General features: G+C 46.4%; 1 protein-coding gene across 4 annotated transcripts in view; it reads right to left on the bottom strand.

Moving 5' to 3' along the window:
- Positions 1 to 27269, bottom strand: part of Asap (ArfGAP domain of ASAP) — a 58003-nt gene that overhangs the window by 3790 nt on the left and 26944 nt on the right. The window contains exons 5-16 of one of the 4 annotated variants that reach the window (XM_028323780.1): positions 20448 to 20693; positions 19875 to 20136; positions 19128 to 19352; positions 17897 to 18119; positions 17108 to 17288; positions 13620 to 13901; positions 13339 to 13458; positions 8383 to 8611; positions 2899 to 3021; positions 2162 to 2280; positions 1456 to 1506; positions 267 to 464 (exon numbers count right to left, since the gene is read on the bottom strand). In XM_028323780.1, coding sequence (XP_028179581.1) covers positions 267 to 464; positions 1456 to 1506; positions 2162 to 2280; positions 2899 to 3021; positions 8383 to 8611; positions 13339 to 13458; positions 13620 to 13901; positions 17108 to 17288; positions 17897 to 18119; positions 19128 to 19352; positions 19875 to 20136; positions 20448 to 20693 — 2259 coding nt within the window. Of the gene's footprint in view, positions 1 to 266; positions 465 to 1455; positions 1507 to 2161; positions 2281 to 2898; positions 3022 to 8382; positions 8612 to 9734; positions 9986 to 10461; positions 10585 to 12849; positions 13079 to 13338; positions 13459 to 13619; positions 13902 to 14483; positions 14665 to 14930; positions 15154 to 16173; positions 16399 to 16888; positions 17011 to 17107; positions 17289 to 17896; positions 18120 to 19127; positions 19353 to 19874; positions 20137 to 20447; positions 20694 to 27269 lie in introns of those variants that run through there. The other 3 variants (XM_028323782.1, XM_028323783.1, XM_028323784.1) reach the window with 3 other exon arrangements.

Here is a 27269-nt window from a genome sequence, read left to right as displayed (position 1 = left end):
TACGCTGTGGCTGAAATGATGAAGTGAGCTACTAAGTTTGTTTGATTTTTTGACATGTAACAGATATTTCATTATTTGTACCAAATGACTGGACTATCAACTGACTCACTGATAAATTAGTCATAAATGATCTGAGTTTGGTTGCATGGGCATTGGGCGTTCTTAATGAAATCTCTTTCATAACACATTGCGACAGATCTTCATCCATAACAACATCAAATGTCCAATTGTCCATTATGCCCAATCATTTTAACATTTAGTCTTACCATAGTTATAGAAGCAGACGGTGACCGCGAATGCACGCTCGAAGTGTCCGATACGTCTAGCGACCGACAGTCGCTGCGGCGCGACCGGTCGCGCGACCGCGAGCTATCGCACGACAGCGCCGACTGCAGTCGACTGTCTTCCAAGCACGAATCCGACATGTCGCACAACTCCAGCGACGAATCTTGACTAGAACACTCCTAGAACATTTCATTGCACATGTTACTTTAGGTACTTAATAATTAAGTTCAAAATCTATAGTGAAGACTTCTATTAAGCTGAGCGAACTATAACTATTCAGCGTTGGATAGAAGCTCTATTTGCTTAGACATGACGATTTGTCTTGTGTGAGTACATGCCTAGTGTGTGCGATTGCAATTTCGGTGTTATAATATCATCACTTGTCTAAACTTCATAAAAAGTTACTTGAAAAAGTGTACAGTTTTTTGAAAATAGAGAGTGTGTGTATCCTACTAAAAATTGCGTTAAATAAAAAAAATTCAGTTTCAGAAACTATTACAATAATCATAAAAGTTTATAGAACAATTAAAAATCTTTCATGCAAAATATTAAGTCAATTAACTTCAAACAAATCACCCTTGTTAGAACAAAATAATGAATCATTTTAATAATGATAATCTTTAGCATATTCTATTACTTGCGTTGAGTCACGATGTAATAATGTACGGAAATATATTATGACTAGTAATATAGGATATAGGATGTGCTGAGTCGGAGGTATTGCTCCATTAATTCAGATCTAAGCTGAAAGCCGTTAGAAAAGCATGCAATATCAGGGTTAGCTCACCATAAACTATGCAAGGATGTAGATTATGCACAGTTCATGGTAATTCTCAGAGATCGTTTGTCAAGAGTATTAGAAATGTTCTTTATTGCCAATGTTTGCCAGATACAGATTTTTTTCTAGGTGTGTAATAGTAAAACTACAGTAAATTCAAAATTGATAAATAAAGCAGGGAAATAAACGGACAGTTTCAAAGTTGGAAGGATTGAATTATCTGCTTTAAAAATAATTTACTAGCTATTGCAAGTGACTGCTGAAACAAAATTTCTATAATTTAGTCTCTTGACACAATAATCGAGTCGACAGACAAAAATAATATTAATAAAGGGCGAAAATCAAACAAGGGTAAGCGTGTAACACTAGTTTCGCTCTCAGACTTTGTTTACCCTTCTCAGTTTCGCTTTGACCGCCTTTTCCAGGTGCAATCTATTTTTCTTCTGAAGCAAAAACAAATACAGATGTGTACTTGGTTCTCCATGTTAGTAGCTAATCACTACTCGTTATATTATTTACATGTCAGAAGTTTTATCAACCCTTTGCCTAAATCATTCTTTTATACAATCGCTTATACATACGTAAAAATAGATGTTATTTTACATAAAAGAAATAAATAATATTGAAAAACATTATAATAGGTATGTGTTCTCCACAATATTTATAAAATAATGAATATTATAAACGTGAGGAAAATATGTTTTATCACTAAACATATTCATTCGTAAGCTTGGTTCGTAAGTAACGGCTGACAAAATACGCGAGTAATTTTAGAATGCCTTTGCTATTCCCGTTGCTATTCTTCTCACTTTTTTCAACAAACAACTGTTTCTTTCTGAAACAATCGCCCATCGCTACTATGAATACGGTATAAATAAATAACTATCTATGGAGATAGTCCATATAAGTCATCACCGTCTCAGACCATAAATATTCTGTTGCAAAATCACACCTATCTCCCGTACATAAGATGCTAGTTTTAGCTCAAAATTTAGAGATCCAATCAGACCATAAGTTTTGTTGCAAAATCCCACCTATTGCAGCTACATAAAATGCGACTTTATGGCTCGAAGTTAAGATATGAAATGGTGTATTTACCTTCCTAGGCGGCGGTGTGGGCTCGTCGCGGTGCGCGCCGTTGTGTAGCGTCGCGGGCGGCGGCGTCGGCGGCGGCTGCTGCGGCCGGTGCTTTACCACCGCTCCCCCCACCCCTACCACTGACAAAGACATACATAAATGAACATAATTAAAACTTAGAAGTCTTGGTTGGAAGTCGACGACATCTAAGTATATTAATTCAAAACAATAGGTATTGAAATGCTTTTGTTGCACGGTGAACATAGGTACATTTATTAGGCGTATAAAATAATGATAACGTCAGCCGGTCAGCGCCGATAAAAGTTCGCGCTTTATAAGATTTCAGCTGTGCCCAAAACCATTCATAATTTGTGTCTAAAATAATACCATATAACCTCTGCAACACTATGCATTAGATAGGGTATTGAGACAACAATTATTCCCATTAAGTCAAACCAGCTTGTAGAATGAATTTTCAATTTAGAGTAGGCGCACACCGTTGATTTTTAGTTGGCCGATAGTTGTGCCCGATTTTAAATTGTATGAAGAATCGGCCATACATGCCCATACTGATCAACTGCCCGACTAAACTATCGGCCGACGAAAAATCAACGTTGTGCGCCTACTCTTACTGTTTAGCTGGCAAAAAAGCCCAGTTACATAAGGTTAGATTTGGATCTAACCTAATGCAACTGGGCTTTTTTGTCACGTATCAAAGGTTTGGACCTTTGAAACGTTAACCATTTCTTTTAGCTTACCGTGTAACGATCGTGCGCTGTCGGCGGACGGCGACGGCGTCGACCGCGGGTGTGGCGGCGGGTGCGACAGGGCCACGGCTGGCGGGAGGGGCGCTGCCCTCTTCTTCAAACTTCCAATGTTATCTGGAACAGTACAAAGAATGGTGAATATTAATGTTTGCTAATTATTAAGCTAATTTGATATCTTTAAACATTCCCATGTGTTCAAAAGGGTCCAATACGTAAGTCGAAACTACGTAGGGAACCCGTGTTAAAGGTGTCTCGTGATCGATACACCTCCCACGGTGCGCACGCTTGAAACCTCAGCGTACAACGGATGCTTATATCAACATCTAACTGCTACTTACAGACGTTCGACGCGGTGCAAACTAAGGCACCTTCAGCATACAAGGGAGGCCTAGATCGACATGTAATACTCACAGACGTTAGGCTTCCTAGGCAGCGTAGTAGGAGTGGGCGGGGCGTGGTGCAGCGAGTCGCAGGTTGATGACCGCGAGCATAGCACGGGCGAGTTTCCGCGTCCCTAGCACGCTGGATGCGTGCATATAACGGCGCCTCCAGCGTACAACAGATGCCTAGATCACCAGCTAACTCATACTCACAGACGTTAGGCTTCCTAGGCAGGGTAGTAGGAGTGGGCGGGGCATGATGCAGCGAGTCGCAGGTCGATGACCGAGAGCGTAGCACGGGCGAGTTCCCGCGTCCCTAGCACGCTGGAAACGGTGCACAGCACACAACAGATGCTTAGATCACCAGCTAAATAATACTCACAGACGTTAGGCTTCCTTGGCAATGTAGTAGGAGTGGGCGGGGCATGGTGCAGCGAGTCGCAGGTCGATGACCGCGAGCGCAGCACGGGCGAGTCCCCGCCCCCCGCGGAGCGTTCGCCCCCACCCCCGGCGGCTAACACGCTCGATACGGTGCAGACTACGGTGCCTGTAGTGTACTATGGAGGCGTTGATCGACCTCTAATACTCACAGACGTTAGGCTTCCTAGGCAGCGTAGTAGGAGTGGGCGGGGCGTGGTGCAGAGAGTCGCAGGTCGATGACCGCGAGCGCAGCACGGGCGAGTCCCCGCCCCCCGCGGAGCGCTCGCCCCCGCCCCCGGCGCCTAACACGCTCGATACGGTGCAGACCACGGCGCCTCCAGCGAGACCTAGATCGATATCTAACTGATACTCACAGACGTTAGGCTTCCTCGGCAGTGTAGTAGGAGTGGGCGGGGCGTGATGCAGCGAGTCGCAGATCGATGACCGCGAGCGCAGCACGGGCGAGTCCCCGCCCTCCGCGGAGCGCTCATACAGTACACACTACGGCGCCTGTAGTGTACTATGGAGGCCTAGATCTACCTCTAATACAGACGTTAGGCTTCCTCGACAACACAGTAGGAGTGGGCGGGGCATGGTGCAGCGAGTCGCAGGTCGATGACCGGGAGCGCAGCACGGGTGAGTTTCCGTGTCCCTAGCACGCTGGAAACGGTGTATACTACGGCCCCTTCAGCACACAACAGATGCTTAGATCACCAGCTAAATTACACTCACAGACGTTAGGCTTCCTCGGCAGCGTAGTAGGAGTGGGCGGGGCGTGGTGCAGCGAGTCGCAGGTCGATGACCGCGAGCGCAGCACGGGCGAGTCCCCGCCCCCCGCGGAGCGCTCGCCCCCGCCCCCGGCGCCTAGCACGCTCGATACGGGACACACTACAGCGCCTGTACTGTACTACGGAGGCCTAGATCGATATCTAACTAATACTCACAGACGTTAGGCTTGCTAGGTAGCGTAGTAGGAGTGGGCGGGGCGTGGTGCAGCGAGTCGCAGGTCGATGACCGCGAGCGCAGCACAAGAGATTCCCCGAGTCCCCAGTACATTGGATGCGTGCATATAACGGCGCCTCCAGCGTACAACAGATGCTTAAATCACCAGCTAAATAATACTCACAGACGTTAGGCTTCCTTGGCAATGTAGTAGGAGTGGGCGGGGCATGGTGCAGCGAGTCGCAGGTCGATGACCGCGAGCGCAGCACAGGCGAGTCCCCTCCCCCCGCGGAGCGTTCGCCCCCATCCCCGGCGCCTAGCACGCTGTATACGATACAAACCACGGCGCCTCCAGCATACGAGACCTAGATCGATATCTAACTGAGACTCACAGACGTTAGGCTTCCTCGGCAGCGTAGTAGGAGTGGGCGGGGCGTGGAGCAGCGAGTCACAGGTCGATGACCTCGAACGCAGCACAAGCGAGTCCCCTCCCCCCGCGGAGCGTTCGCCCCCACCCCCGGCGCCTAACACGCTCGATAGAGTGCAGACCACAGCGCCTCCAGCACAGCATACGAGATCTAGATACATATCTAATTGATACTCACAGACGTTAGGCTTCCTAGGCAGGGTAGTAAGAGTGGGCGGGGCATGATGCAGTGAGTTGCAGGTCAATGACCGCGAGCGCAGCACGGGCGAGTCCCCGCCTCCCGCGGAGCGTTCGCCTCCGCCCCCGGCGGCTAACACGCTGGATACAGTGCAGACTACAGCAGCGCCTGTAGTGTACTATGGAGGCGATCGACCTCTAATACTCACAGACGTTAGGCTTCCTCGGCAATGTAGTAGGAGTGGGCGGGGCATGGTGCAGCGAGTCGCAGGTCGATGACCGCGAGCGCAGCACGGGCGAATCCCCGCCCCCCGCGGAGCGTTCGCCTCCGCCCCCGGCGCCTAGCACGCTGGATACGGTGCAGACTACAGCGCCTCCAGCGAGACCTAGATCGACATCTAACTGATACTCACAGACGTTAGGCTTCCTCGGCAGCGTAGTAGGAGTGGGCGGGGCGTGGAGCAGCGAGTCGCAGGTCGATGACCGAGAGCGTAGCACGGGCCAGTTTCCGCGTTCCTAGTACACTGGATGCTTGCATATAACAGCGCCTCCAGCGTACAACAGATGCCTAGATCACTAGCTAAATAACACTCACAGACGTTAGGCTTCCTCGGCAATGTAGTAGGAGTGGGCGGGGCATGGTGCAGCGAGTCGCAGGTCGATGACCGCGAGCGCAGCACGGGTGAGTTTCCGTGTCCCTAGCACGCTGGAAACGGTGTATACTACGGCCCCTTCAGTACACAACAGATGCTTAGATCACCAGCTAAATAACACTCACAGACGTTAGGCTTCCTCGGCAAAGTAGTAGGAGTAGGCGGGGCGTGGTGCAGCGAGTCGCAGGTCGATGACCGCGAGCGCAGCACGGGTGAGTGTCCCTAGCACGCTGGAAACGGTGTATACTACGGCCCGTTCAGTACACAACTGCAGATGCTTAGATCACCAGCTAAATAACACTCACAGACGTTAGGCTTCCTTGGCAATGTAGTAGGAGTGGGCGGGGCATGGTGCAGCGAGTCGCAGGTCGATGACCGCGAGCGCAGCACGGGCGAGTCCCCGCCCCCCGCGGAGCGTTCGCCCCCACCCCCGGCGCCTAGCACGCTCGATACGGGACACACTACAGCGCCTGTAGTGTACTACGGAGGCCTAGATCGACCTCTAACACTCACAGACGTTAGGCTTCCTCGGCAGGGTAGTAGGAGTAGGCGGGGCGTGGTGCAGCGAGTCGCAGGTCGATGACCTCGAACGCAGCACGGTCGATGACCTCGAACGCAGCACGGGCGAGTCCCCGCCCCCCGCGGAGCGTTCGCCCCCGCCCCCGGCGCCTAACACGCTCGATACGGTGCAGACTACAGCGCCTCCAGCATACGAGACCTAGATCGACATCTAACTGATACTCACAGACGTTAGGCTTCCTCGGCAGCGTAGTAGGAGTGGGCGGGGCGTGGAGCAGCGAGTCGCAGGTCGATGACCGAGAGCGTAGCACGGGCCAGTTTCCGCGTTCCTAGTACACTGGATGCTTGCATATAACAGCGCCTCCAGCGTACAACAGATGCCTAGATCACTAGCTAAATAACACTCACAGACGTTAGGCTTCCTCGGCAATGTAGTAGGAGTGGGCGGGGCGTGGTGCAGCGAGTCGCAGGTCGATGACCGCGAGCGCAGCACGGGTGAGTGTCCCTAGCACGCTGGAAACGGTGTATACTACGGCCCGTTCAGTACACAACTGCAGATGCTTAGATCACCAGCTAAATAACACTCACAGACGTTAGGCTTCCTTGGCAATGTAGTAGGAGTGGGCGGGGCATGGTGCAGCGAGTCGCAGGTCGATGACCGCGAGCGCAGCACGGGCGAGTCCCCGCCCCCCGCGGAGCGTTCGCCCCCACCCCCGGCGCCTAGCACGCTCGATACGGGACACACTACAGCGCCTGTAGTGTACTACGGAGGCCTAGATCGACCTCTAACACTCACAGACGTTAGGCTTCCTCGGCAGGGTAGTAGGAGTAGGCGGGGCGTGGTGCAGCGAGTCGCAGGTCGATGACCTCGAACGCAGCACGGTCGATGACCTCGAACGCAGCACGGGCGAGTCCCCGCCCCCCGCGGAGCGTTCGCCCCCGCCCCCGGCGCCTAACACGCTCGATACGGTGCAGACTACAGCGCCTCCAGCATACGAGACCTAGATCGATATCTAACTGATACTCACAGACGTTAGGCTTCCTCGGCAGCGTAGTAGGAGTGGGCGGGGCGTGGAGCAGCGAGTCGCAGGTCGATGACCGCGAGCGCAGCACGGGCGAGTCCCCACCCCCCGCGGAGCGTTCGCCCCCGCCCTCTTCGCCTAACACGCTCTACGCGGTATTTATTACGGAGCCTCTACAGAGACCTAGATCGATATCTAACTAATACTCACAGACGTTAGGCTTCCTCGGCAACGTAGTAGGAGTGGGCGGGGCATGGTGCAGCGAGTCACAGGTCGATGACCGCAGGCGCAGCACGGGTGAGTTTCCGCGTCCCTAGCACGCTGGAAACGGTGTATACTACGGCCCCTTCAGCACACAACAGATGCTTAGATCACTAGCTAAATAATACTCACAGACGTTAGGCTTCCTAGGCAGGGTAGTAGGAGTGGGCAGGGCATGGTGCAGCGAGTCGCAGGTCGATGACCGCGAGCGCAGCAGTCAGCACGGGCGAGTCCCCGCGTCCCCAGTACACTGGATGCGTGCATATAACGGCGCCTCCAGCGTAATACAGATGCTTCCTTGGCAATGTAGTAGGAGTGGGTGGGGCATGATGCAGCGAGTCGCAGGTCGATGACCGCGAGCGCAGCACGGGTGAGTCCCCTCCCCCCGCGGAGCGTTCGCCCCCGCCCCCTGCGGCTAACACGCTGGATACAGTGCACACTACGGCGCCTGTAGTGTACTATGGAGGCGTTGATCGACCTCTAATACTCACAGACGTTAGGCTTCCTTGGCAATGTAGTAGGAGTGGGCGGGGCATGGTGCAGCGAGTCGCAGGTCGATGACCGAGAGCGTAGCACGGGTGAGTTTCCGTGTCCCTAGCACGCTGGAAACGGTGTATACTACGGCCCCTTCAGCACACAACAAATGCTTAGATCACCAGCTAACTAATACTCACAGACGTTAGGCTTCCTAGGCAGCGTAGTAGGTGTGGGCGGGGCATGGTGCAGAGAGTCGCAGGTCGATGACCTCGAACGCAGCACGGGCGAGTCCCCGCCCCCCGCGGAGCGTTCGCCCCCACCCCCGGCGGCTAACACGCTGGATACGGTGCAGACCACAGCGCCTCCAGCGTATGAAGGAGGCCGAGATCGGGGGCACTTCTTCTCTGGAGTTACGCTACCATTTTGCTAGAAATAACACAAGGACAAAGTCTAGAATACTGTTACAGTAGATCTTAACATCACTAGTCACTGCTGTTCTGGACAACAACATTTTGTGCGGATAAAACGTATGCCGCACCACAGTGTGTAGACCGTTCCCGACTCTATTGCATCTGTAGGGTAATTCAAGTGCAATCTGTCATTTCAATCTATTCTATTTGTCATTTAGCTTGTTTAATCTGTGCTGAATAAAGTGCACAATATNGTCAGCATCTTGCTATTTGTATTATACCTACATTTTTGAAATTCTAATAATTCCGTAACCGAAATTATCCGAGACTTTCGGATAATCTGAAATGATTTCATATCCGTGACCGTAACCGAAACCGGTATAATATTATTCTAATATCCGTAACCGTATCCATAACCGAAACTTCATATCCTTATTATCCCTGTTACCAAATACAAGTGCAGGCAGAGCAGGTAGTAAAGGCGCGCGCGCACGGGTGGCTTTTGTCACAGTACCTATGGCAACTACTAATTACTGTCATGGTAACAAAAGTTTCTGTGACTGACTGTACGGTAGTCAGTCACAGAAACTTGAATTTTGGGCACATTAGAATAATAATTTTTAACCAAGGTAGATAAAGTTAAAAACGAGACTATTTCCAAAAAACCAAATATTGTCGACAATTACAGCAAAAATTTACCATGTGTTATACCATTTTGGAATCCTTACTAAATGCGCCAAATTATGACGTCACTTGCCACACTCGCGTAGTACATTTTTTTTACAGTACAGTCAGTTTAAACTAGGCAAAATTTTTATTTTGAAATTTTTTTTGGGAATAATGTATTTTTTTCATCCAAGCTGGAGCAGCTGGTTTTGTAATTTTGATAACAATTTAGAGAAGCATTATTCAGGGTTACATAACAAAAAAAAAATTTGGAAAAAGTGAAGATTTGTGGCAACACGAGCAAAAGGACCGTCACCTGGAGTAGAATTTTTTGATTTTTTTTAAATGCCTATTATTTTTAAAATATGCCACATAGATTTTTTTTTATATTTTTCTGATAACCAGCACAACTTGCCTCAACACCCAGTTCCGGCTTGACGTTACATTACGGGACACCCTGTATATGTGTGAGATATTTCCCCATTGACCCTCCGGACTCATAAAGAGTAATTTCTTTTTTTATGATCGATTTGAGACTGTTAGCTCGAGATGGTGACGGGCAAATTACGTTACATACTGATGATATAGTTGACTCCAACTCCTCTTGTATCAGGATCGGATGGCGAAACTTCACAGTTGTTTGTCCCTTGAAGAAGACCTTCCTCGGCATTGCTCTCCATCTCAAGTGAATTTAAAATGCCGAACTTCATTCTCATGACGAATTCTGTAATTTGTTTTCGAAGTAAATATGTTTCATCGTCATTTGACGCACAGTAATTACACGAATCGCGGTCGCGAATGGTCGTGCGCATGTTTCTTTACAGTCCCGCAAATCCCGCGGGAACCTGCACCCGTAATCCCGCAGCACGCGGGACTAAAAAATGATGCGGGATCCCGGAATACCGAGATCTCGGTATTGCGGGATTGGAAGCCCTAGACGCGAGGTCCAAATGCTGCATGATTGGTTATTTTTGACATGACATTGACAGATATGTCAAAAAAAAACAAATGCGCGTTTAAAAAATGTATGAAAATTTTAGTTTTTGAACGTTTCCCGCTAGGGGCGCTGTACAATCCGTCATAAATTTTTTGACGCGCTCACTAGTGAGCGCGTTTGATGTATGTAAACTCACACTAAGCCCTCAAATTACAATAAGAACTTCTATTGATTGGTAGTCATCAAAAATGTTATATGCTTACCGTGTAACGATCGTGCGCTGTCGGCGGACGGCGACGGCGTCGACCGCGGGTGTGGCGGCGGGTGCGACAGGGCCACGGCTGGCGGCAGGGGCGCTGCCCTCTTCTTCAAACTTCCAATGTTATCTGAAACGGTACAAAGAATACATCATAAATATTCAATGAGGGCTATCGTTTTTATACTTAACAGTTGGCACCCCTGGCGATTGACAGGACCTTACTCTAACAATGGCGCCATCTTGATGAGTGCAAATACGATAGTCCTCCTACCACTTTCACCAATTAGTGCCACTGTCTTCGCTACTAACAAGTGACAGGACCTTACTCTACAGTGGCCCTAACTGGTGAGCGCTAAAACGATAGCCCTCATTGCTAATTGCTATCATCATCATCATTTCAGCCATAGGACGTCCACTGCTGAACATAGACCTCCCCCAATGCTTTCCACGTTGATCGATTGGTAGCGGCCTGCGTCCACCGCTTCCCTGCTACCTTTACGATGTCGTCGGTCCACCTTAATTATAATTGCTAAGTTATCTTTAACTACATAATAAGACTTGAACCTTTTAAATGTGTTCAAAGGTGTTTCGGGATCGATTTTGAGAATGTCGCAGCGGAGAAGCGCTTGCCCCCACCCCCTGTGTCGAGTAAAGCACGCTGCACACAGTACTTACGGCACCTCCTGCATACACGGAGACTTATGACCATTTTCACCATCAATTCCTAATTTTTAAATGACCCCTACGGTAACACATAACAAGAATTTGTTTTAATAGGGGTCACTTAAAAATTAGGGATTGATGGTGAAAACGGGCATTAGATGGACATCTAACTGATACTTACAGAAGTTTGGCTTCCTTGGCAATGTAGTAGGAGTGGGCGGGGCATGGTGCAGCGAGTCGCAGGTCGATGAACTCGAGCGCAGCACAGGAGATTCCCCGCGCCCATAGTAACACTGGATGCGTGCATATAACAGATGTAGGTAGTGATCTAGGGATCACTAGCTAAATAACACTCACAGACGTTAGGCTTCCTTGGCAGGGTAGTAGGAGTGGGCGGGGCATGATGCAGCGAGTCGCAGGTCGATGACCGAGAGCGTAGCACGGGCGAGTTCCCGCGTCCCTAGCACGCTGGAAACGGTGCACAGCACACAACAGATGCTTAGATCACCAGCTAAATAATACTCACAGACGTTAGGCTTCCTTGGCAATGTAGTAGGAGTGGGCGGGGCATGGTGCAGCGAGTCGCAGGTCGATGACCTCGAACGCAGCACGGGCGAGTCCCCGCCCCCCGCGGAGCGCTCGCCCCCTCCCCCGGCGCCTAGCACGCTCGATACGGTGCAGACTACAGCGCCTCCAGCGTACGAGACCTAGATCGATATCTAACTGATACTCACAGACGTTAGGCTTCCTAGGCAGCGTAGTAGGAGTGGGCGGGGCGTGATGCAGCGAGTCGCAGGTCGATGACCGCGAGCGCAGCACGGGCCAGTTTCCGCGTTCCTAGTACACTGGATGCTTGCATATAACAGCGCCTCCAGCGTACAACAGATGCCTAGATCACCAGCTAAATTACACTCACAGACGTTAGGCTTCCTTGGCAATGTAGTAGGAGTGGGCGGGGCATGATGCAGCGAGTCGCAGGTCGATGACCGCGAGCGCAGGACGGGCGAGTTTCCGCGTCCCTAGCACGCTGGAAACGTTGTAAACTACGGCCCCTTCAGCACACAACAGATGCTTAGATCACCAGCTAAATTTACACTCACAGACGTTAGGCTTCCTTGGCAATGTAGTAGGAGTGGGCGGGGCATGATGCAGCGAGTCGCAGGTCGATGACCGCGAGCGCAGCACGGGCGAGTCCCCGCCCCCCGCGGAGCGTTCGCCCCCACCCCCGGCGCCTAACACGCTCGATACAGTGCAGACTACGGCGCCTCCAGCATACGAGACCTAGATACATATCTAACTGATACTCACAGACGTTAGGCTTCCTTGGCAATGTAGTAGGAGTGGGCGGGGCATGGTGCAGCGAGTCGCAGGTCGATGACCTCGAACGCAGCACGGGCGAGTCCCCGCCCCCCGCGGAGCGTTCGCCCCCACCCCCGGCGGCTAACACGCTCGATACGGTGCAGACTACAGCGCCTCCAGCACAGCATACGAGATCTAGATACATATCTAATTGATACTCACAGACGTTAGGCTTCCTAGGCAGGGTAGTAAGAGTGGGCGGGGCATGATGCAGTGAGTTGCAGGTCGATGACCGCGAGCGCAGCACGGGCGAGTCCCCGCCTCCCGCGGAGCGTTCGCCTCCGCCCCCGGCGGCTAACACGCTGTATACGATACAAACCACGGCGCCTCCAGCATACGAGACCTAGATCGATATCTAACTGAGACTCACAGACGTTAGGCTTCCTCGGCAGCGTAGTAGGAGTGGGCGGGGCATGGTGCAGCGAGTCGCAGGTCGATGACCTCGAACGCAGCACGGGCGAGTCCCCGCCCCCCGCGGAGCGTTCGCCTCCGCCCCCGGCGCCTAACACGCTGGATACGGTGCAGACTACAGCGCCTCCAGCGTATGAAGGAGGCCGAGATCGGGGGCACTTCTTCTCGGGAGTTACGCTACCATTTTGCTGGAAATAACACAAGGACAAAGTCTTGAATACTGTAGGTCTTAAAACGTATGGCATATCACAGTGTTTAGACTGTTCCCGACTCTTCTGCAACTGATTTGATGATGATAAAGCACCAAACCTTATGATTTGTCATTTTCCATATACAAAACACGTCTGGACTCATCATTGGGGATTTCACCCATACATAAAGCTTCGGTCTTCAAGTAGCATCTTAAAAGCAATGCGAAGCATAATAAAGAACAGGAATAGAGGCTTACCCGCTCGTCAATAACAGTATCGTCGTCGGAGAAATCTGTTGAACCATCGTCATGTGATAGGTTCCAGTCTATATTTATGTTTTCAAACATACTCTTCTCTCGTTTATCGACATTCTCCAACTGAAAAAAATAAACAATAAATTAAAGAATCTCCTTTCCCCCTAGTAAATTATCATCATCCTACAACGAAGACTAAAGGTCTTTATTAAGCAGCATTAATAGGCAGATTTAAAACTAAAGGCTGATTAAACAATTGAAACCCAAAACCAGCGATAACTTACCAACTCCTGACACGCATGATGTCCCATCTGCCTGGCAATTTGCAAAGCGGTTCTCCCGCTGCCATCCTTGAGCGTGTTATCGGCCCCGGCTTTGAGCAACAACTTCATAGGTTCAGTTCTGTCCGTGGCCGCGCACAGATGTAAGGCGGTCATGCCACTGGACGTAGTCTTATCGAGGAGCGTTGAACCGCCGTTTTGGACTAGAAAATCGACTATGTGGAGGCAGGAGCCATCGCCAAGCTCTCGAGATATGGCGAGGTGGAGAGCAGTTTCTCCGCAGTCCTGTAAGATAAAAAATTGCCTGTGACGAAACAGTCTTCTGTTAAACTATGTGCCAAGATTGAGTTTATGCAATATGATTTTTTTCTGAACACAAAATACAGGAACAGTTCAATACATTATTGAGCGTAGAGAGATTATTATTGTTTCATTGGGATTATACGTACGCCTGGAGGAGATTCATAAGTAAATTTGTGCGCTCGGGACTAGTGGTCCAGTGACGTTAACGCGTACCGAGAAGATCGGCGTCCTCGGCATATTCCTGAAGGAGTTTCTGCAGAACGTTGGTGCCGCTTATAAACTCGGGGCTTATAATACTTCAATGTGACGTCTTCAGCGTACGCCTGGAGGAGGTTCTGCAGGTGTCCGTTGTTGACGGCTTGCTCCACCTCAGACCGGCTCACTAATAGTACTAGTGTCTGCACTAGCAGCTAGTAAGTACTGTATACTGTTGTGACGTCATGCGTACCGAGCAAGGCAGCGGCGCGGCGAGGTCAGCGCCCTCGGCGTACGCCTGCTGGTGTCCGTTGTTGACGGCGTGCTCCACCTCAGATAGGCTCACTACTAGTGACGTCACGCACGTACCGAGCAAGGCAGCGGCGCGGCGAGGTCGGCGCCCTCGGCGTACGCCTGGAGGAGGTTCTGCAGGTGCCCGTTGTTGACGGCGTGCTCCACCTCGGACAGGCGCTCGGCGGCGTCGCAGCAGGTCCGCGCGGCCCACGCGCGATACACGTACTTCTCACGGATGAACCTTAGCCGCTCCTCCCTGAAGAATAAATGACGTAATCAGTTATCAATCGGTTGATGGTCAAAGGACCACACACCTTCAGCGATTTACATTGCCAGTAGGCTTATAAAAAGCTCCTTTACACACCCCAGTATTACTTTAACCCTACTGCTGCTTCAGGACAACAAATGGGCCAGTGCTCAGAAGAAACAGTGCAAGAAATTCAGTCACTAGAACTTAAGATTATGTCCTTTACTGAATGTATCCTAGATGTGTGGACGCTAGCTCCCGGGACTATCACTTACATGGTGCTCTCTGGCGTGAGTTTGTCCCTGTCGTCCAGCGTGTTCTCCATGACCTCGTTGAACATCTGGTTGCCCATGTGTCTGGCCAGCAGCAGCTGCGACGTGCTCAGCCGGTCCAGCGTCAGCGACTGTATCCTGGATATGTGGACGCCTAGCTCCCTGTGACTGCCGGAGCATTCTATGCAGACGATTACGCCAAAGTTCGTTGAGAGCCATGTGGGGTCTGGAATTAATTGAGGGTATATTAGCATATCAGCTCAATGAAAGTGGGATCAGCAGAATATGATAGGCTAGTAGAAACCAACGACAAAAGCTTACTTTTTAAGGACTGTAAAAAAAAACAATCTTTTTGGATTGGGAGTCTGAGCTGACTGATGACTACACCATTTCGCCGAGTCAATTGACTGAATTGACTACTAAAATTAGGCACGAATATAAAAGTAAGGCAGATTATAATGATGATTGAAGTACTGTTTATGGAGTCAACTACCCAATTTAATTACTACATAAATCTAGCCAATTAAATTCTCATCTAATTTTATTAGACACAATTAAAAAGAAACAAACGCCTAATTATAACACTGAGTATAAGCGTTAACATCTTGTTTAGTCGATGGTTTACGCCGCGCTTAGTTAATGTCCATTAGCACTACTAATGGATGTCATACAGTTGGTATGCATGTTTGTAATGCGTTACATTTATCTAAACGGGAAGGACGTCCTGTCGTCTGTTTCGAATAGCGACAGCCGGTAACGCAATGTCAATATCGATTGATAAAAATGTATTTTTAAATTATAATGATAGTAACTGAGAATTTATCATTAAAATTAAATAACTAACATGGTTCAATACATCATCATGATGTTATTAACAGAATATTGTGCATGGTACTTTCCTGCCGATAACTTTATACAGTTCAACGGTTGTGGTTAATTTTTCTAGAATAAATCAACATCATCAACTTCATTTAGTTCACTGCTGGTAGTACGGTTTCTTTATTACAGGCTTCTGAGCTTGAGCACTCGTTTATTTTAAAACGATAATCTAATACCATATCATATTGTCTTTTCGCTGGTGTAGACCATAATTATGCTCGTCTTTTACCTAGTATTTATGTGCATTTTAATATGACGATGTCAAAATCAAAATTATCTTTATTTGTTTAGACTAATTAAATTAGTATTTGCAAATCGTCAAATGCTCTTAAGAAGCCTATACATGTCTCATTCTTTCTTTGCTTACCGTTGGTAGAACCGCAGTCAGCACAGACTTGATTCCCGGGCATAGACCTGACGGCTCTAATGATGGACCTCTGGAGATCCAGGAGCGAGTGTCCCGTATCGTTGCTCTCGCCAGCCTGCTGGTGGAAAGCCCTCATTAGGGCTCCCTCCTTGCAATTGATGAGGACTGATGTCCAAGCTCTCTGCTCGTTTTCATCTTCAGCTTGAAAGTGGTAGGTACGGTTGTCTGGAAAAACATAAACGAGTAAATAAATAGCCTAAATTGTGTATTTTCTTTCTTTTCTTGCTTTGTGTGGTGTAAAATAAAACGTCTTTCACATTCACATAGCGCCATCTCCAAACTACTCAAGCGATAAATAGGCTTGCCAGATGGTCATCATTATTTGCTTAGCAGATGTGTTTCTGTTAATCGTATGATCAAATTCATATGGCTGTTGAACGAAAGAATTCGCATTATAAACAATCAAATCATTGGAATATAAAAAGAAACAAAAAATGTTTACTCAATGAGAATAGTAGGAATAAACAATCTTGCGTTAGATATAAAAGATTTTGAAGATATTCAACTGGACATACTAACACCAATAAATACAGAAAGAAAAAAATAGCACCTGACGGGCGCTCCGTGATATACTTTATCGACGAAATCGATAAAATGGAGTGATAACCGTTATCGCGAGGCGCATCCTAGGCCTACTGGTATATTCTTTACTCACATGAGACTAGATCGAAGGCCCTCTTATCATCAGCAGCGACTTTAATCTGACATGTGAGCAAGTTGACCCTGGCCGGGGGTTTGTTCTCGTCAGCATGGAATATGTCCAGGAATCCTTCGGCTNTGCTCCACCTCGGACAGGCTCATTACTAGTACTAAAGTGTCTGCACTAGCAGCTAGTAAGTACAGACTGTATACTGTTGTGACGTCACGCACGTACCGAGCAAGGCAGCGGCGCGGCGAGGTCGGCGCCCTCAGCGTACGCCTGGAGGAGATTCTGCAAGTGCCCGTTGTTGACGGCGTGTTCCACTTCAGACAGGCGCTCGGCGGCGTCGCAGCAGGTCCGCGCGGCCCACGCGCGATACACGTACTTCTCACGGATGAACCTTAGCCGCTCCTCCCTGAAGAATAAATGACGTAATCAGTTATCAATCGGTTGTTGGTCAAAGGACCACACACCTTCAGCGATTTACATTGCCAGTAGGCTTATAACAAGCTCCTTTACACATCCCAGTATTACTTTAACCCTACTGCTGCTTCAGGACAACAAATGGGTCAGTGCTCAGAAGTAACAGTGCGAGAAACTCAGTCACTAGAAGTAACATTATGTCCTTTATTGAATGTACCTAAATGTGGACTTGTAGCTCCCTGACTATCACTTACATGGTGCTCTCGGGCGTCAGCTTTTCCCTGTCATCCAGCGTGTTCTCCATGACTTCGTTGAAAATCTGGTTGCCCATGTGTCTGGCCAGCAGCAGCTGTGACTTGCTGAGCCGGTCCAGCGTCAGCGACTGTATCCTGGATATGTGGACGCTAGCTCCCTGACTATCACTTACATAGTGCTCTCAGGCGTCAGCTTGTCCCTGTCATCCAGCGTGTTCTCCATGACCTCGTTGAACATCTGGTTGCCCATGTGTCTGGCCAGCAGCAGCTGCGACGTGCTCAGCCGGTCCAGCGTCAGCGACTGTATCCTGGATATGAGGACGCTAGCTCCCTGACTATCACTTACATGGTGCTCTCGGGCGTCAGCTTGTCCCTGTCATCCAGCGTGTTCTCCATGACCTCGTTGAACATCTGGTTGCCCATGTGTCTGGCCAGCAGCAGCTGCGACGTGCTCAGCCGGTCCAGCGTCAGCGACTGTATCCTGGATATGTGGACGCCTAGCTCCCGATGACTACCGGAGCATTCTATGCAAACGATCACGCCGAAATTCGTCGAGAGCCACGTGGGGTCTGGAATTAATTGAGGGTATATTAGCATACAGCTCAATGAAAGTGGAATCAGCAGAACTATTATCTGCTGATTCCACTTTCATTGAGGATACAAGCAACAAATTGGCATACTTTTTAAGAGCTGTCAAAGAACACTAATCTTTTTAGATTGTTAGTCTGATGACTACACCATTTCACCAACGCAATTGACTACTAATGAAGTACTGGTTTATGGAGTCAACTACCCAATTTAATTACTACATAAATCGAGCCAATTAAATTCTCATCTAATTTTGTTAGACAGATGTCTAAAAAATCAACACAATTAAAAAGAAACAAACGCCAAATTAACCTTATAATGATAACACTGAGTATAAGCGTTAACATCTGGGGGCACGGCAGTGCCCCCACCAAGTCGAGCAAAAAAGCGGCACGGCCGTACCATCCTTTTCTCGAAGCAATTCAGGCCATTTTCGACCGCCTGTAACTTCGTTGTGGATAATCTTGTTTAGCCGATGGTTTACGCCGCGCTTAGTTAATGTCCATTAGCACTACTAATGGATGTCATACAGTTGGTATGCATGTTTGTAATGCGTTACATTTATCTAAACGGGAAGGACGTCCTGTCGTCTGTTTCGAATAGCGACAGCCGGTAACGCAATGTCAATATCGATTGATAAAAATGTATTTTTAAATTGAAATGATAATAACTGCCCATTTAGCATTAAAATTAAATAACAAAAATGTTATATAAACAGAATCTTGTGCAAGGTACTTTCCTGTCGATAACTTAATACAGTTCAACGGTTGTAGTTAAGTTTGCCAGAATAAATCAACATCATCAACTTCATTTAGTTGATTGATGGTCGTACACATTCCTTATTACAGGAGAACTTGATCCTCGTTTATTTTAAAACGATTATCTAATACCATATCATATTGTCCTTGCGCTGGTACACCATAATAATAATACGCTGTCTTTTAGCTAGTGTTTATGTGCATTTTAATATGACAATGTCTCTCACTTACCGTTGCTAGAACCGCAGTCAGCACAGACTTGATTCCCGGGCATAGACCTGACGGCTCTAATGATGGACCTCTGGAGATCCAGGAGCGAGTGACCCGTATCGTTGCTCTCGCCAGCTTGCTGGTGGAAAGCCCTCATTAGGGCTCCCTCCTTGCAATTGATGAGGACTGATGTCCACGCTCTCTGCTCGTTTTCATCTTCAGCTTGAAAGTGGTAGGTACGGTTGTCTGGAAAAACATAAACGAGTAAATAAATAGCCTAAATTGTGTATTTTCTTTCTTTTCTTGCTTTGTGTTGTGTAAAATAAAACGACATTCACATAGCGCCATCTCCAAACTACTAAAGCGATAAAATATAGGCTTGCCAGATGGTCATCATTATTTGTTTAGCAGATGTGTTTCTGTTAATCGTATGATCAAATTCATATGGCTGTTGAACGAAAGAATTTGCATTATAAACAATCAAATCATTGTATTCCAATGAAATGTAAAAAGAAACAAAAAATGTTTACTCAATGAGAATAGTAGAAATAAACAATCTTGCGTTAGATACAAAAGATTTTGAAGATATTCAACTGGACAAACCAACACCAATAAATACAGAATGAAAAAAATAGCACCTGCCGGGCTAGGATGCGTGCCGTGATATACTTTATCGACGTCAAAATGTATGGGAAAAATCGATAAAATGGCGTGGTAACCGTTTATCGCGGCGCGCATCCTAGACCCACTAGTATATTCTTTACTCACATGAGACTAGATCGAAGGCCCTCTTGTCATCAGCAGCGACTTTAATCTGACATGTGAGCAAGTTGACCCTGGCCGGGGGTTTGTTCTCGTCAGCATGGAATATGTCCAGGAACCCTTCGGCAGTGACGCGGCACCGCCGTTTCTGCCAGACCCGCCGCACTTTCCCTTCGGACTTTTTGAGGAGATAGCCGCTCCTGGTGACCCCATGCTGTTTGTCCCCTTGCAACTGGTGGAGCGAGTAGCCGCCTATTGATGATGATACCTGGAAATTGGCGTTTAGAGTATAACTATCATGTTGGCAGAATACAAGCTGACAGCTGTTCATGTCGATCAGTTAGTCAGCATAATGAAGAAAGTAAACACGTGTAGGTACTGAACATCGGTGCAGTGCCAAACGTTGTATCATGTATTAGATTTTTCAGAACAATAGAATAAAGTAAAGTTCACGTTCACATTTAATTTATATTCCTAATGTTTTAAAGAGTTATGAAATGACTTAAAAATTCCCAGGAGGACGAATTTCTCTGGACTGCCAGTTCACTAATTAATGCTTTTAAGATTCAAATATATTACCTCTCTATCTTGTGGTGCGGCTGCCCTCAACATGTTCCGCAGCTCCAATAACCTCCTCCTTTCGTCGTCTTGCTGCTGTCGGATCTTCTGCAGCTGCACGCTCAGATCAGCTACATAGACGCCGAAATGTTCGATCGTCTTCAGCCCGTCTTGAAAGTAGTTAGTCTGCGCATGGTAGTATTCCACTAAGTGCTGAAGCAGCTCGATCCCCTTCTTCGTCTTTATCTCGTTGAACTTTATCAGGTACTAAAACAATACAATGCCCGTGAGTCCAGTGACCAGTACATCGCTTGTCCGCGCACAAACATGGATTGGAGCCAGCATAGAGAGCGAATAATCAGACAGGGCGACGCCGAAAACAGCGCGTGGGCACCCGCTTATTACTTCATCAGGGCCCGTGGCTAATGGAACGCGCCAAAACATACGCGAGCGCCGTTCGGCCGGTACTGTGGAAAAGCTCAAATATTAAATGGTGCCCTTCCGCGAGTTAAAATTACGCTTGATGACGCACGAGCACGTTGTGGATCCCGATTTGTCTTGCGAAGTTGTGCAATAATAATGAGGCGTGGCGTGGTGCGCGACCTTGCACAACTTTCTTGGCTTATTGCCTACTGTTTACGTTTGTTTTATATGTTTATATTATTTTATCCTTATTTTTTATAACAATAGGGAACAAATAGAAGTTAGTATGTATCTCAATTTNGCTAGAGCTACCTTCGCACAACTTCGCCCCGTATGGCAGTCACGGAAACTGACCCGAAGGGTCAAGATCAACATTTTCGGGTCCTACGTTAAATCCGATCTGCTCTATGGGTGTGAAACGTGCAAGGTCACCAAGGTCATCTCGCACTAGCTGCAGGTCTTCGTCAACCGCTGCCTTCGCCAAATTCTCGGCATATACTGGCCTGAGAAAATCTCCAACGTCGAGCTGTTGGAACGCTGCCACGAAATTCCGATCAACCAGCAGATCAAGCGCCGCAAGTGGAACTGGATTGGCCACACTCTCCGAAGAGATCCCGATCACATCCCCAAGCAGGCTCTGGATTGGAACCCCCAAGGAAAACGCAAACGTGGTCGCCCCAAGCAAACTTGGCGGCGCACTGTGGCAGTCGAGGCGAAGAAAATCGGCAAGACTTGGAGCGAGATCAAAAGTGAAGCTCAAGACCGAACGCGATGGAGGACTGTTGTGGACGACCTCTGCCCCATCTAGGGGACATAGGACCTTAAGTCAAGTAAGTCAAGAGTGATAAAAGTTTAGATACTTTACTGTTTCTACGATCTCATTACAAGGTTCAACCAAAAATTTAATCTAGATTTAATAATATTTTGATTACGTCTTTATAACTCAATTGGATTTGGACTGAATTTTGTTTTATTTAGAAGATAAATTAATTTAGGTTAGGTACCTACTTACTATTCCTCCGCAAACTAACTTTATTATACTAAATTTGCTTATATACTTTAGCTTAATCCCGGAAATATCGAAAATACCGGATTATCGGTATTGGTCTAGAGCCAATACCGAAAATACCGGTTTTGCTGAAATGATTCGGTATTGCGACCCCTATACCTTGCCCTTGTTGTGCGTGTCGTACCTAAATTTATTATATCCGTAGCGCTAACAAGGCAAGCACACGCGTGGGCTGTAGCGCGTATGGTGGTGTTCTTGGTAATCTTGTTTGCATTGTGGCTATCTGAGACAGAGTTAATTTGCCAAGCCTGATATTGAATCAGTACACCTAAGTACTATAGTATGGGTAAGATTTGCTCCTCTAGCGAGAAACTTCGACATGAAATAAAATACGAGGGTCAGAAGAGACACCGCCGCTGCGCCGCCACTCAAGACTCAATCTATGATGATATTGACGAATTTTGCAGGTACCTGGCCACCAAATGTGGCGCGAAATAAAGACAAAAGACGAATTAAAACCTAATATAACTATGAATTATTCGGAAAAGTTCTGTTCCCTTCTAAATGATACCTCTTAGTGATTGTCCATCGGGACTCTTGGCCGCGTGGAATAACCCGCGAGGGTCAGCGGAGCCCTGCGCAGCGCAAGGCCGGTCGGTGACCTGACGCGCGTCGGTACCGCACCGACCTCACTCAGTGTTGTCTTTTGTTTTTTTATTATCCAGATTAATTTATGCACGGACTTGTTTACAATTGAAATGGAAAACTCTAAAAGCTTTGTCAAGGGGTAAGGGTTTGTTTTAGGTAGGTACTTCGTTATGGGAGGGGACATCTGAATTTTAATTGTAAAGTTTATGCAAATCTGAAGGGATTTAAGATAGATAACCTCTGTCGTAGCTATAATTTTGCTAAGCCAACATCAAAGTAGGTGTAATAAGGGTTAATGCTAAGCGACGCGTAATAATAATTGTGTAAGTGCATTTTGTTTACCTACTTCATTTGTTTTCTGAAAGTAATAAATCATAGTAGAAAAGTTGAAACATTAATTATGTAATTTGATTTTTAGAGCATACGTTTAATACAGGATGCCAATATCCGTCGGTTCGTCGATGTAGCAATTTGACCATTAGAAATCGTAGAAAGTGTCAGTAGTTTCCTACAATTTCAAATTACTGGCCCGAATATCTAACGGCAACGATTTAACGGCCTGTGTTAATTTAATTTGTCATAGGCTGCAGATGTTTGTTCCTCAAAATTCCATAAGACTGAAAGATCTTGTCCATAGGTAAAGTGGTTCTGACGTGGCACGAGCTAAAACCACACTAGTCATACGAGTTCTTTTGTTTCTATTTAACGCCATCATCACATGGTTCACGGTACGTAACCGCATCGTTGGAATATTTGCACGAAGTTGCTAATACGTGTTGAGAACTTGAGGTAGTTCAGGGTGGAATGTTTTTGTCTGCGTCAACCTAAATTATAACCTGAACTTTAAAATGTTAATTTCAATACTATTTAACCTTTAATATTACCATCTAAATGCAATGTTTTGGTCGCATAAATTGTGATCAAAGAGAATACGGAATATAAACCGGTAGTATCAAAACTTAATGTGCCATTCAATAATCATAAAATTCTGCGAAGAAGATAGCTTATCGTTTATCATCTCTAGATAATAACAAAATGATTCCATAACGCAGATTCAATATCGTTATGGGCGATTCCACGGGGGAGAATAGAAGAATCAAAATTGTTCCTCAGAAAATAATCATTTGCTCTACCTATGAAGTGTTAGTGTTGGGACTTGGTTGGTAACATACTGGAAAAAAGTAGCGTAGGATAGAGCTCAATGAAGAGAGCTGGAGGAGGCCTATGCCAGAGGCACGCCGAAAACCTAAAAGCAAAATTCGCGTAGAGTGGCAGATTCGGAAGAAAAGGGCTTTATGTTATAAGAACTACTCCACCATCGTAGGCTTAATAAGGATGGTCTTCAAAGGGGATATTATCTCATCTATGTAAACTGTCTAAACAATGTGTAACTTTCACATTCTATGTTCAGTATTATACACTGCGGCCCACGTCCAAGTTGTGAAATGGAATAAGCGGTGCGCTCTCAAGTTGCAGGACAACAATCAGCCTGTGGACAAACAAAACAAGCTCATCCGATGAAACAATGACCTCACCGCATCCAGTTTGCAGAACGTAATGCGTGTAGGGCTCTTTATAATACGCTTTCATTTGTTTTGTTTCTATACGATCTGCATGAGCACAGCATGGCAATATGCTCTCGTATTTTAAAATTGAAGCCAGGTCAGCGACCTATTTACAAAATAAACATGCCTATTATTTAAACGAACGGACTGGTCATTTGCTTTGTGCTAAATAGCTTCACCGCAATGAAAATTAATCTCTTTCTGCCAATAGGTATGTAGAAGACTAAACGACCAGCAGAAATATTATCCGAATTTAGTTTTAAGAGGCTAACATTATGTTGGAAGTAATAAAAAATCTGCAAGTTAACTTGACAAAAAAGCACATCCAATGATCCATGGTATCTTAGGTTGCTGTGTTAATGTACGATTTTGCAACAAAAATGTACAATCGAATGCGCCTGCGCACAACAAGGCGTTTTAAATAGAGCCCTTTAACCGCATCATCAATCCGGCGGGGTTGTGCAACGCGACCGTGAACTCCCCGCTATTTGGCAGTGCACTCTACGGCTGAGTACGGCTGGTTGGTAGAACTAGTGCTGTTCTGATCAAGTACTATTAGGACTCGAGTAATTAAGTGATATTACTGACGTTTTACTGGTTGGGTTTCATTGGAGACCAAGCTGTAGATCCTTTCTGAGGATCCCACCTCATTTTCCAATAATGACTAACTCTGCTGACCATTTAAAACAAACGTCAAAGTTGGTAGCAGAGTTATTGATTATTAGTTTTCAGTGATACACGTCTGTAAAAAGTTTTTGTAGGCGGTAGACTGCACTGACCAAACTCTACAGAGCTCAAAAACTACAACAGAGCTCCTGACCAACATTCTAATTAAAATGTAATTTAATACTAACTCTATTTTGCATTCGTTTGATATGTGCATAACATTTAAATCTGTTGTTTTCCTGTTTTAGCCACATTCCACTGAATGATATGATATAATAATCACGACCAAAGATTATAATAACCAGAAAGGAAATTCCAAAATAAACTGACTAGTTCACATCACTAGCGTGGCTAGGGCGCAATATGCCGACACTTGGCACCAGTACAAAGCACTTAAACGTCGCATGGGAGAAAAAGGACACGTTTGCAAGCTAATGGTAAGTTGTAAGCGATAGCATTTTTTGTTTTAGAAATAATATACGTCGGCAGAGTTTGAAGTAGAAAAACTAAGTAGGCGGAGACTGCGGAGAGCGTGCGACAAACGATCTTCTGTCGGTGTTATTAGCTACAAAAAAGTTCAGTATGGTTTTTATAGACATGAAGCGATTATTTGGCGATTGACGATGAAAGCACCTAGGTGCACCGTCTGTCAAGGAACTACCGTAATCATCACATGCCATACACATAATAATGCTGTTCTTATGCATAGAAAAAGTATGAATACCATACTTCTACCCTTCGATCTAAATGATTAAAAACGTAACAAGTTACACCACTTCTAAATAAGTAACTCATACTTTACCCTCGAGACCTGAATAAACTAATTGCGTTAATGTAATTACGTCCACCTTTGCCAATGCCGTGATGTCGAGTCGGAAAAATAAGCTAGTTGTTGTAAAGGAATCAATAACATAGAAAAACTAGTTCCCTTGGCAAATATAATAAACCATTTGCACTATGATTTACCTAACTTCCTTATCTGTTGAAACAGAATTCAGATTGTATGCGCTGTGTGCAGACAGATAGCAGGCGGCATTTGGCACAGCTGCCATACAGCATTAACATTATGCGGTTACAATAGACGCGTCACGAAGCTGGCACTTGACACACATTTTGATTGTCAAAATACATATTATAAAGTACAGTCGCCGTCATATCAGACTGTACATTTTTGTAGCTAAATTCGCTCCTATTTCCACTACATTAAGAAGATGGCAGTGTTAAGCTTGGTGTGCCGCCGTCTGGACCTAACTGTTGCCAGTGTCACTGCTGGTCATTGCCAAGATTTGAACTTTTGCATTACTACTTTGACTTCTCTTTTATGTTGTCTGCATCGCGTTATAATTCAAACAGACAGTTTCGAGATTTACCGACTTATTTGTGTAGTCATAATTTATGTTAAATTTTCCTGTGGCAGGAAGCGCCATTGTTTTCAAAGGGGTGTGTTCGTTTGTGGTTTTAAACGTCATGCCTCAAAGTAAAGATTACCTACAAGTTTACTTTAAACATTACAGCGTGTGGGACGGGCGAACATAATGACAAATTCACTGTTGTACCGACGTTGCAGTGACCACAATAATGGCATTTGTCAGTAAACAGCTGTACAGACCACATATCCCTGTCATGAGCAGACATATTGTTACTCCGTGTTAATTGCATTCCTGTCCGTAATGTGGAACTCGTTGATGACAAATTATTGGTAATTTGAACGAGATAAAATACATTTGCATGCTGGTGAGGTTAGTTGAATGGAAAGCTACTTTGTATTAAATCTGTTGTTTTATGTTGTGAAGTGATAAAGATATATTAAATTTAAATACAACGATGATCATTTATCTAGACACTCGATGCAATTTTTCTAAACTCTACATTCTAATTCTTTAAACCCAATAGCTTCTTTAAACATTTACACGGGAACATCTCCTAAAGAGAATTGAACTTTGGATAGCTTTATAGAAACCTAGCTAACCTTTAAACCCTATTAAATTCGTTGCAGCAAGGTTCTGGAGTGGAGGCCACGTACCGGAAAACGCAGCGACGCCACCACCCACAAGGTGGACCGACAACCTGATAAAGGTAGCAGGAAGGCGCTGGATGCAGGCCACTACAACCGTGCGATGTGGAAGTCATTGGGGGAGGCCTATGTTCAGCAGTGGACTTCCTGTGGCTGAAATGATGATGATAGTGAGATTCGTTGTAAGGTTGACTCATTCAAACAACACCATTTAATCCAATTTCATTAATCTTTCCGAATCACAAAACCCTATGGCATCATAATGTACCCATAAGCCATATTGTCATGGTTATGACTATGAGCTAGGAACCATTGACATTGCGGTATGGGTCTTAACTTTCTTTTACATCAGGGACATCAAGTTTTGATGGGAAGCGATGACATTATGATAGAGCACGTAAATCTAAATATAGCGTATCGCTTCGAAAGTATTCAGGTTAAGTATTAAAGCAATACTCGAGCTTTATTACAGCGTACAATATTGCTTTAAAAATAGCAACAGCATTACAGGCTGCGTG

This window comes from Ostrinia furnacalis, unplaced genomic scaffold (assembly GCF_004193835.3).
Source record: "Ostrinia furnacalis isolate ACB-3 unplaced genomic scaffold, ASM419383v2 OfSCF0694, whole genome shotgun sequence".
Lineage (NCBI taxonomy): Eukaryota > Metazoa > Arthropoda > Insecta > Lepidoptera > Crambidae > Ostrinia > Ostrinia furnacalis.
Note: the sequence above shows the minus strand (reverse complement) of the source record. Positions and strands in the feature narration are given on the sequence as shown.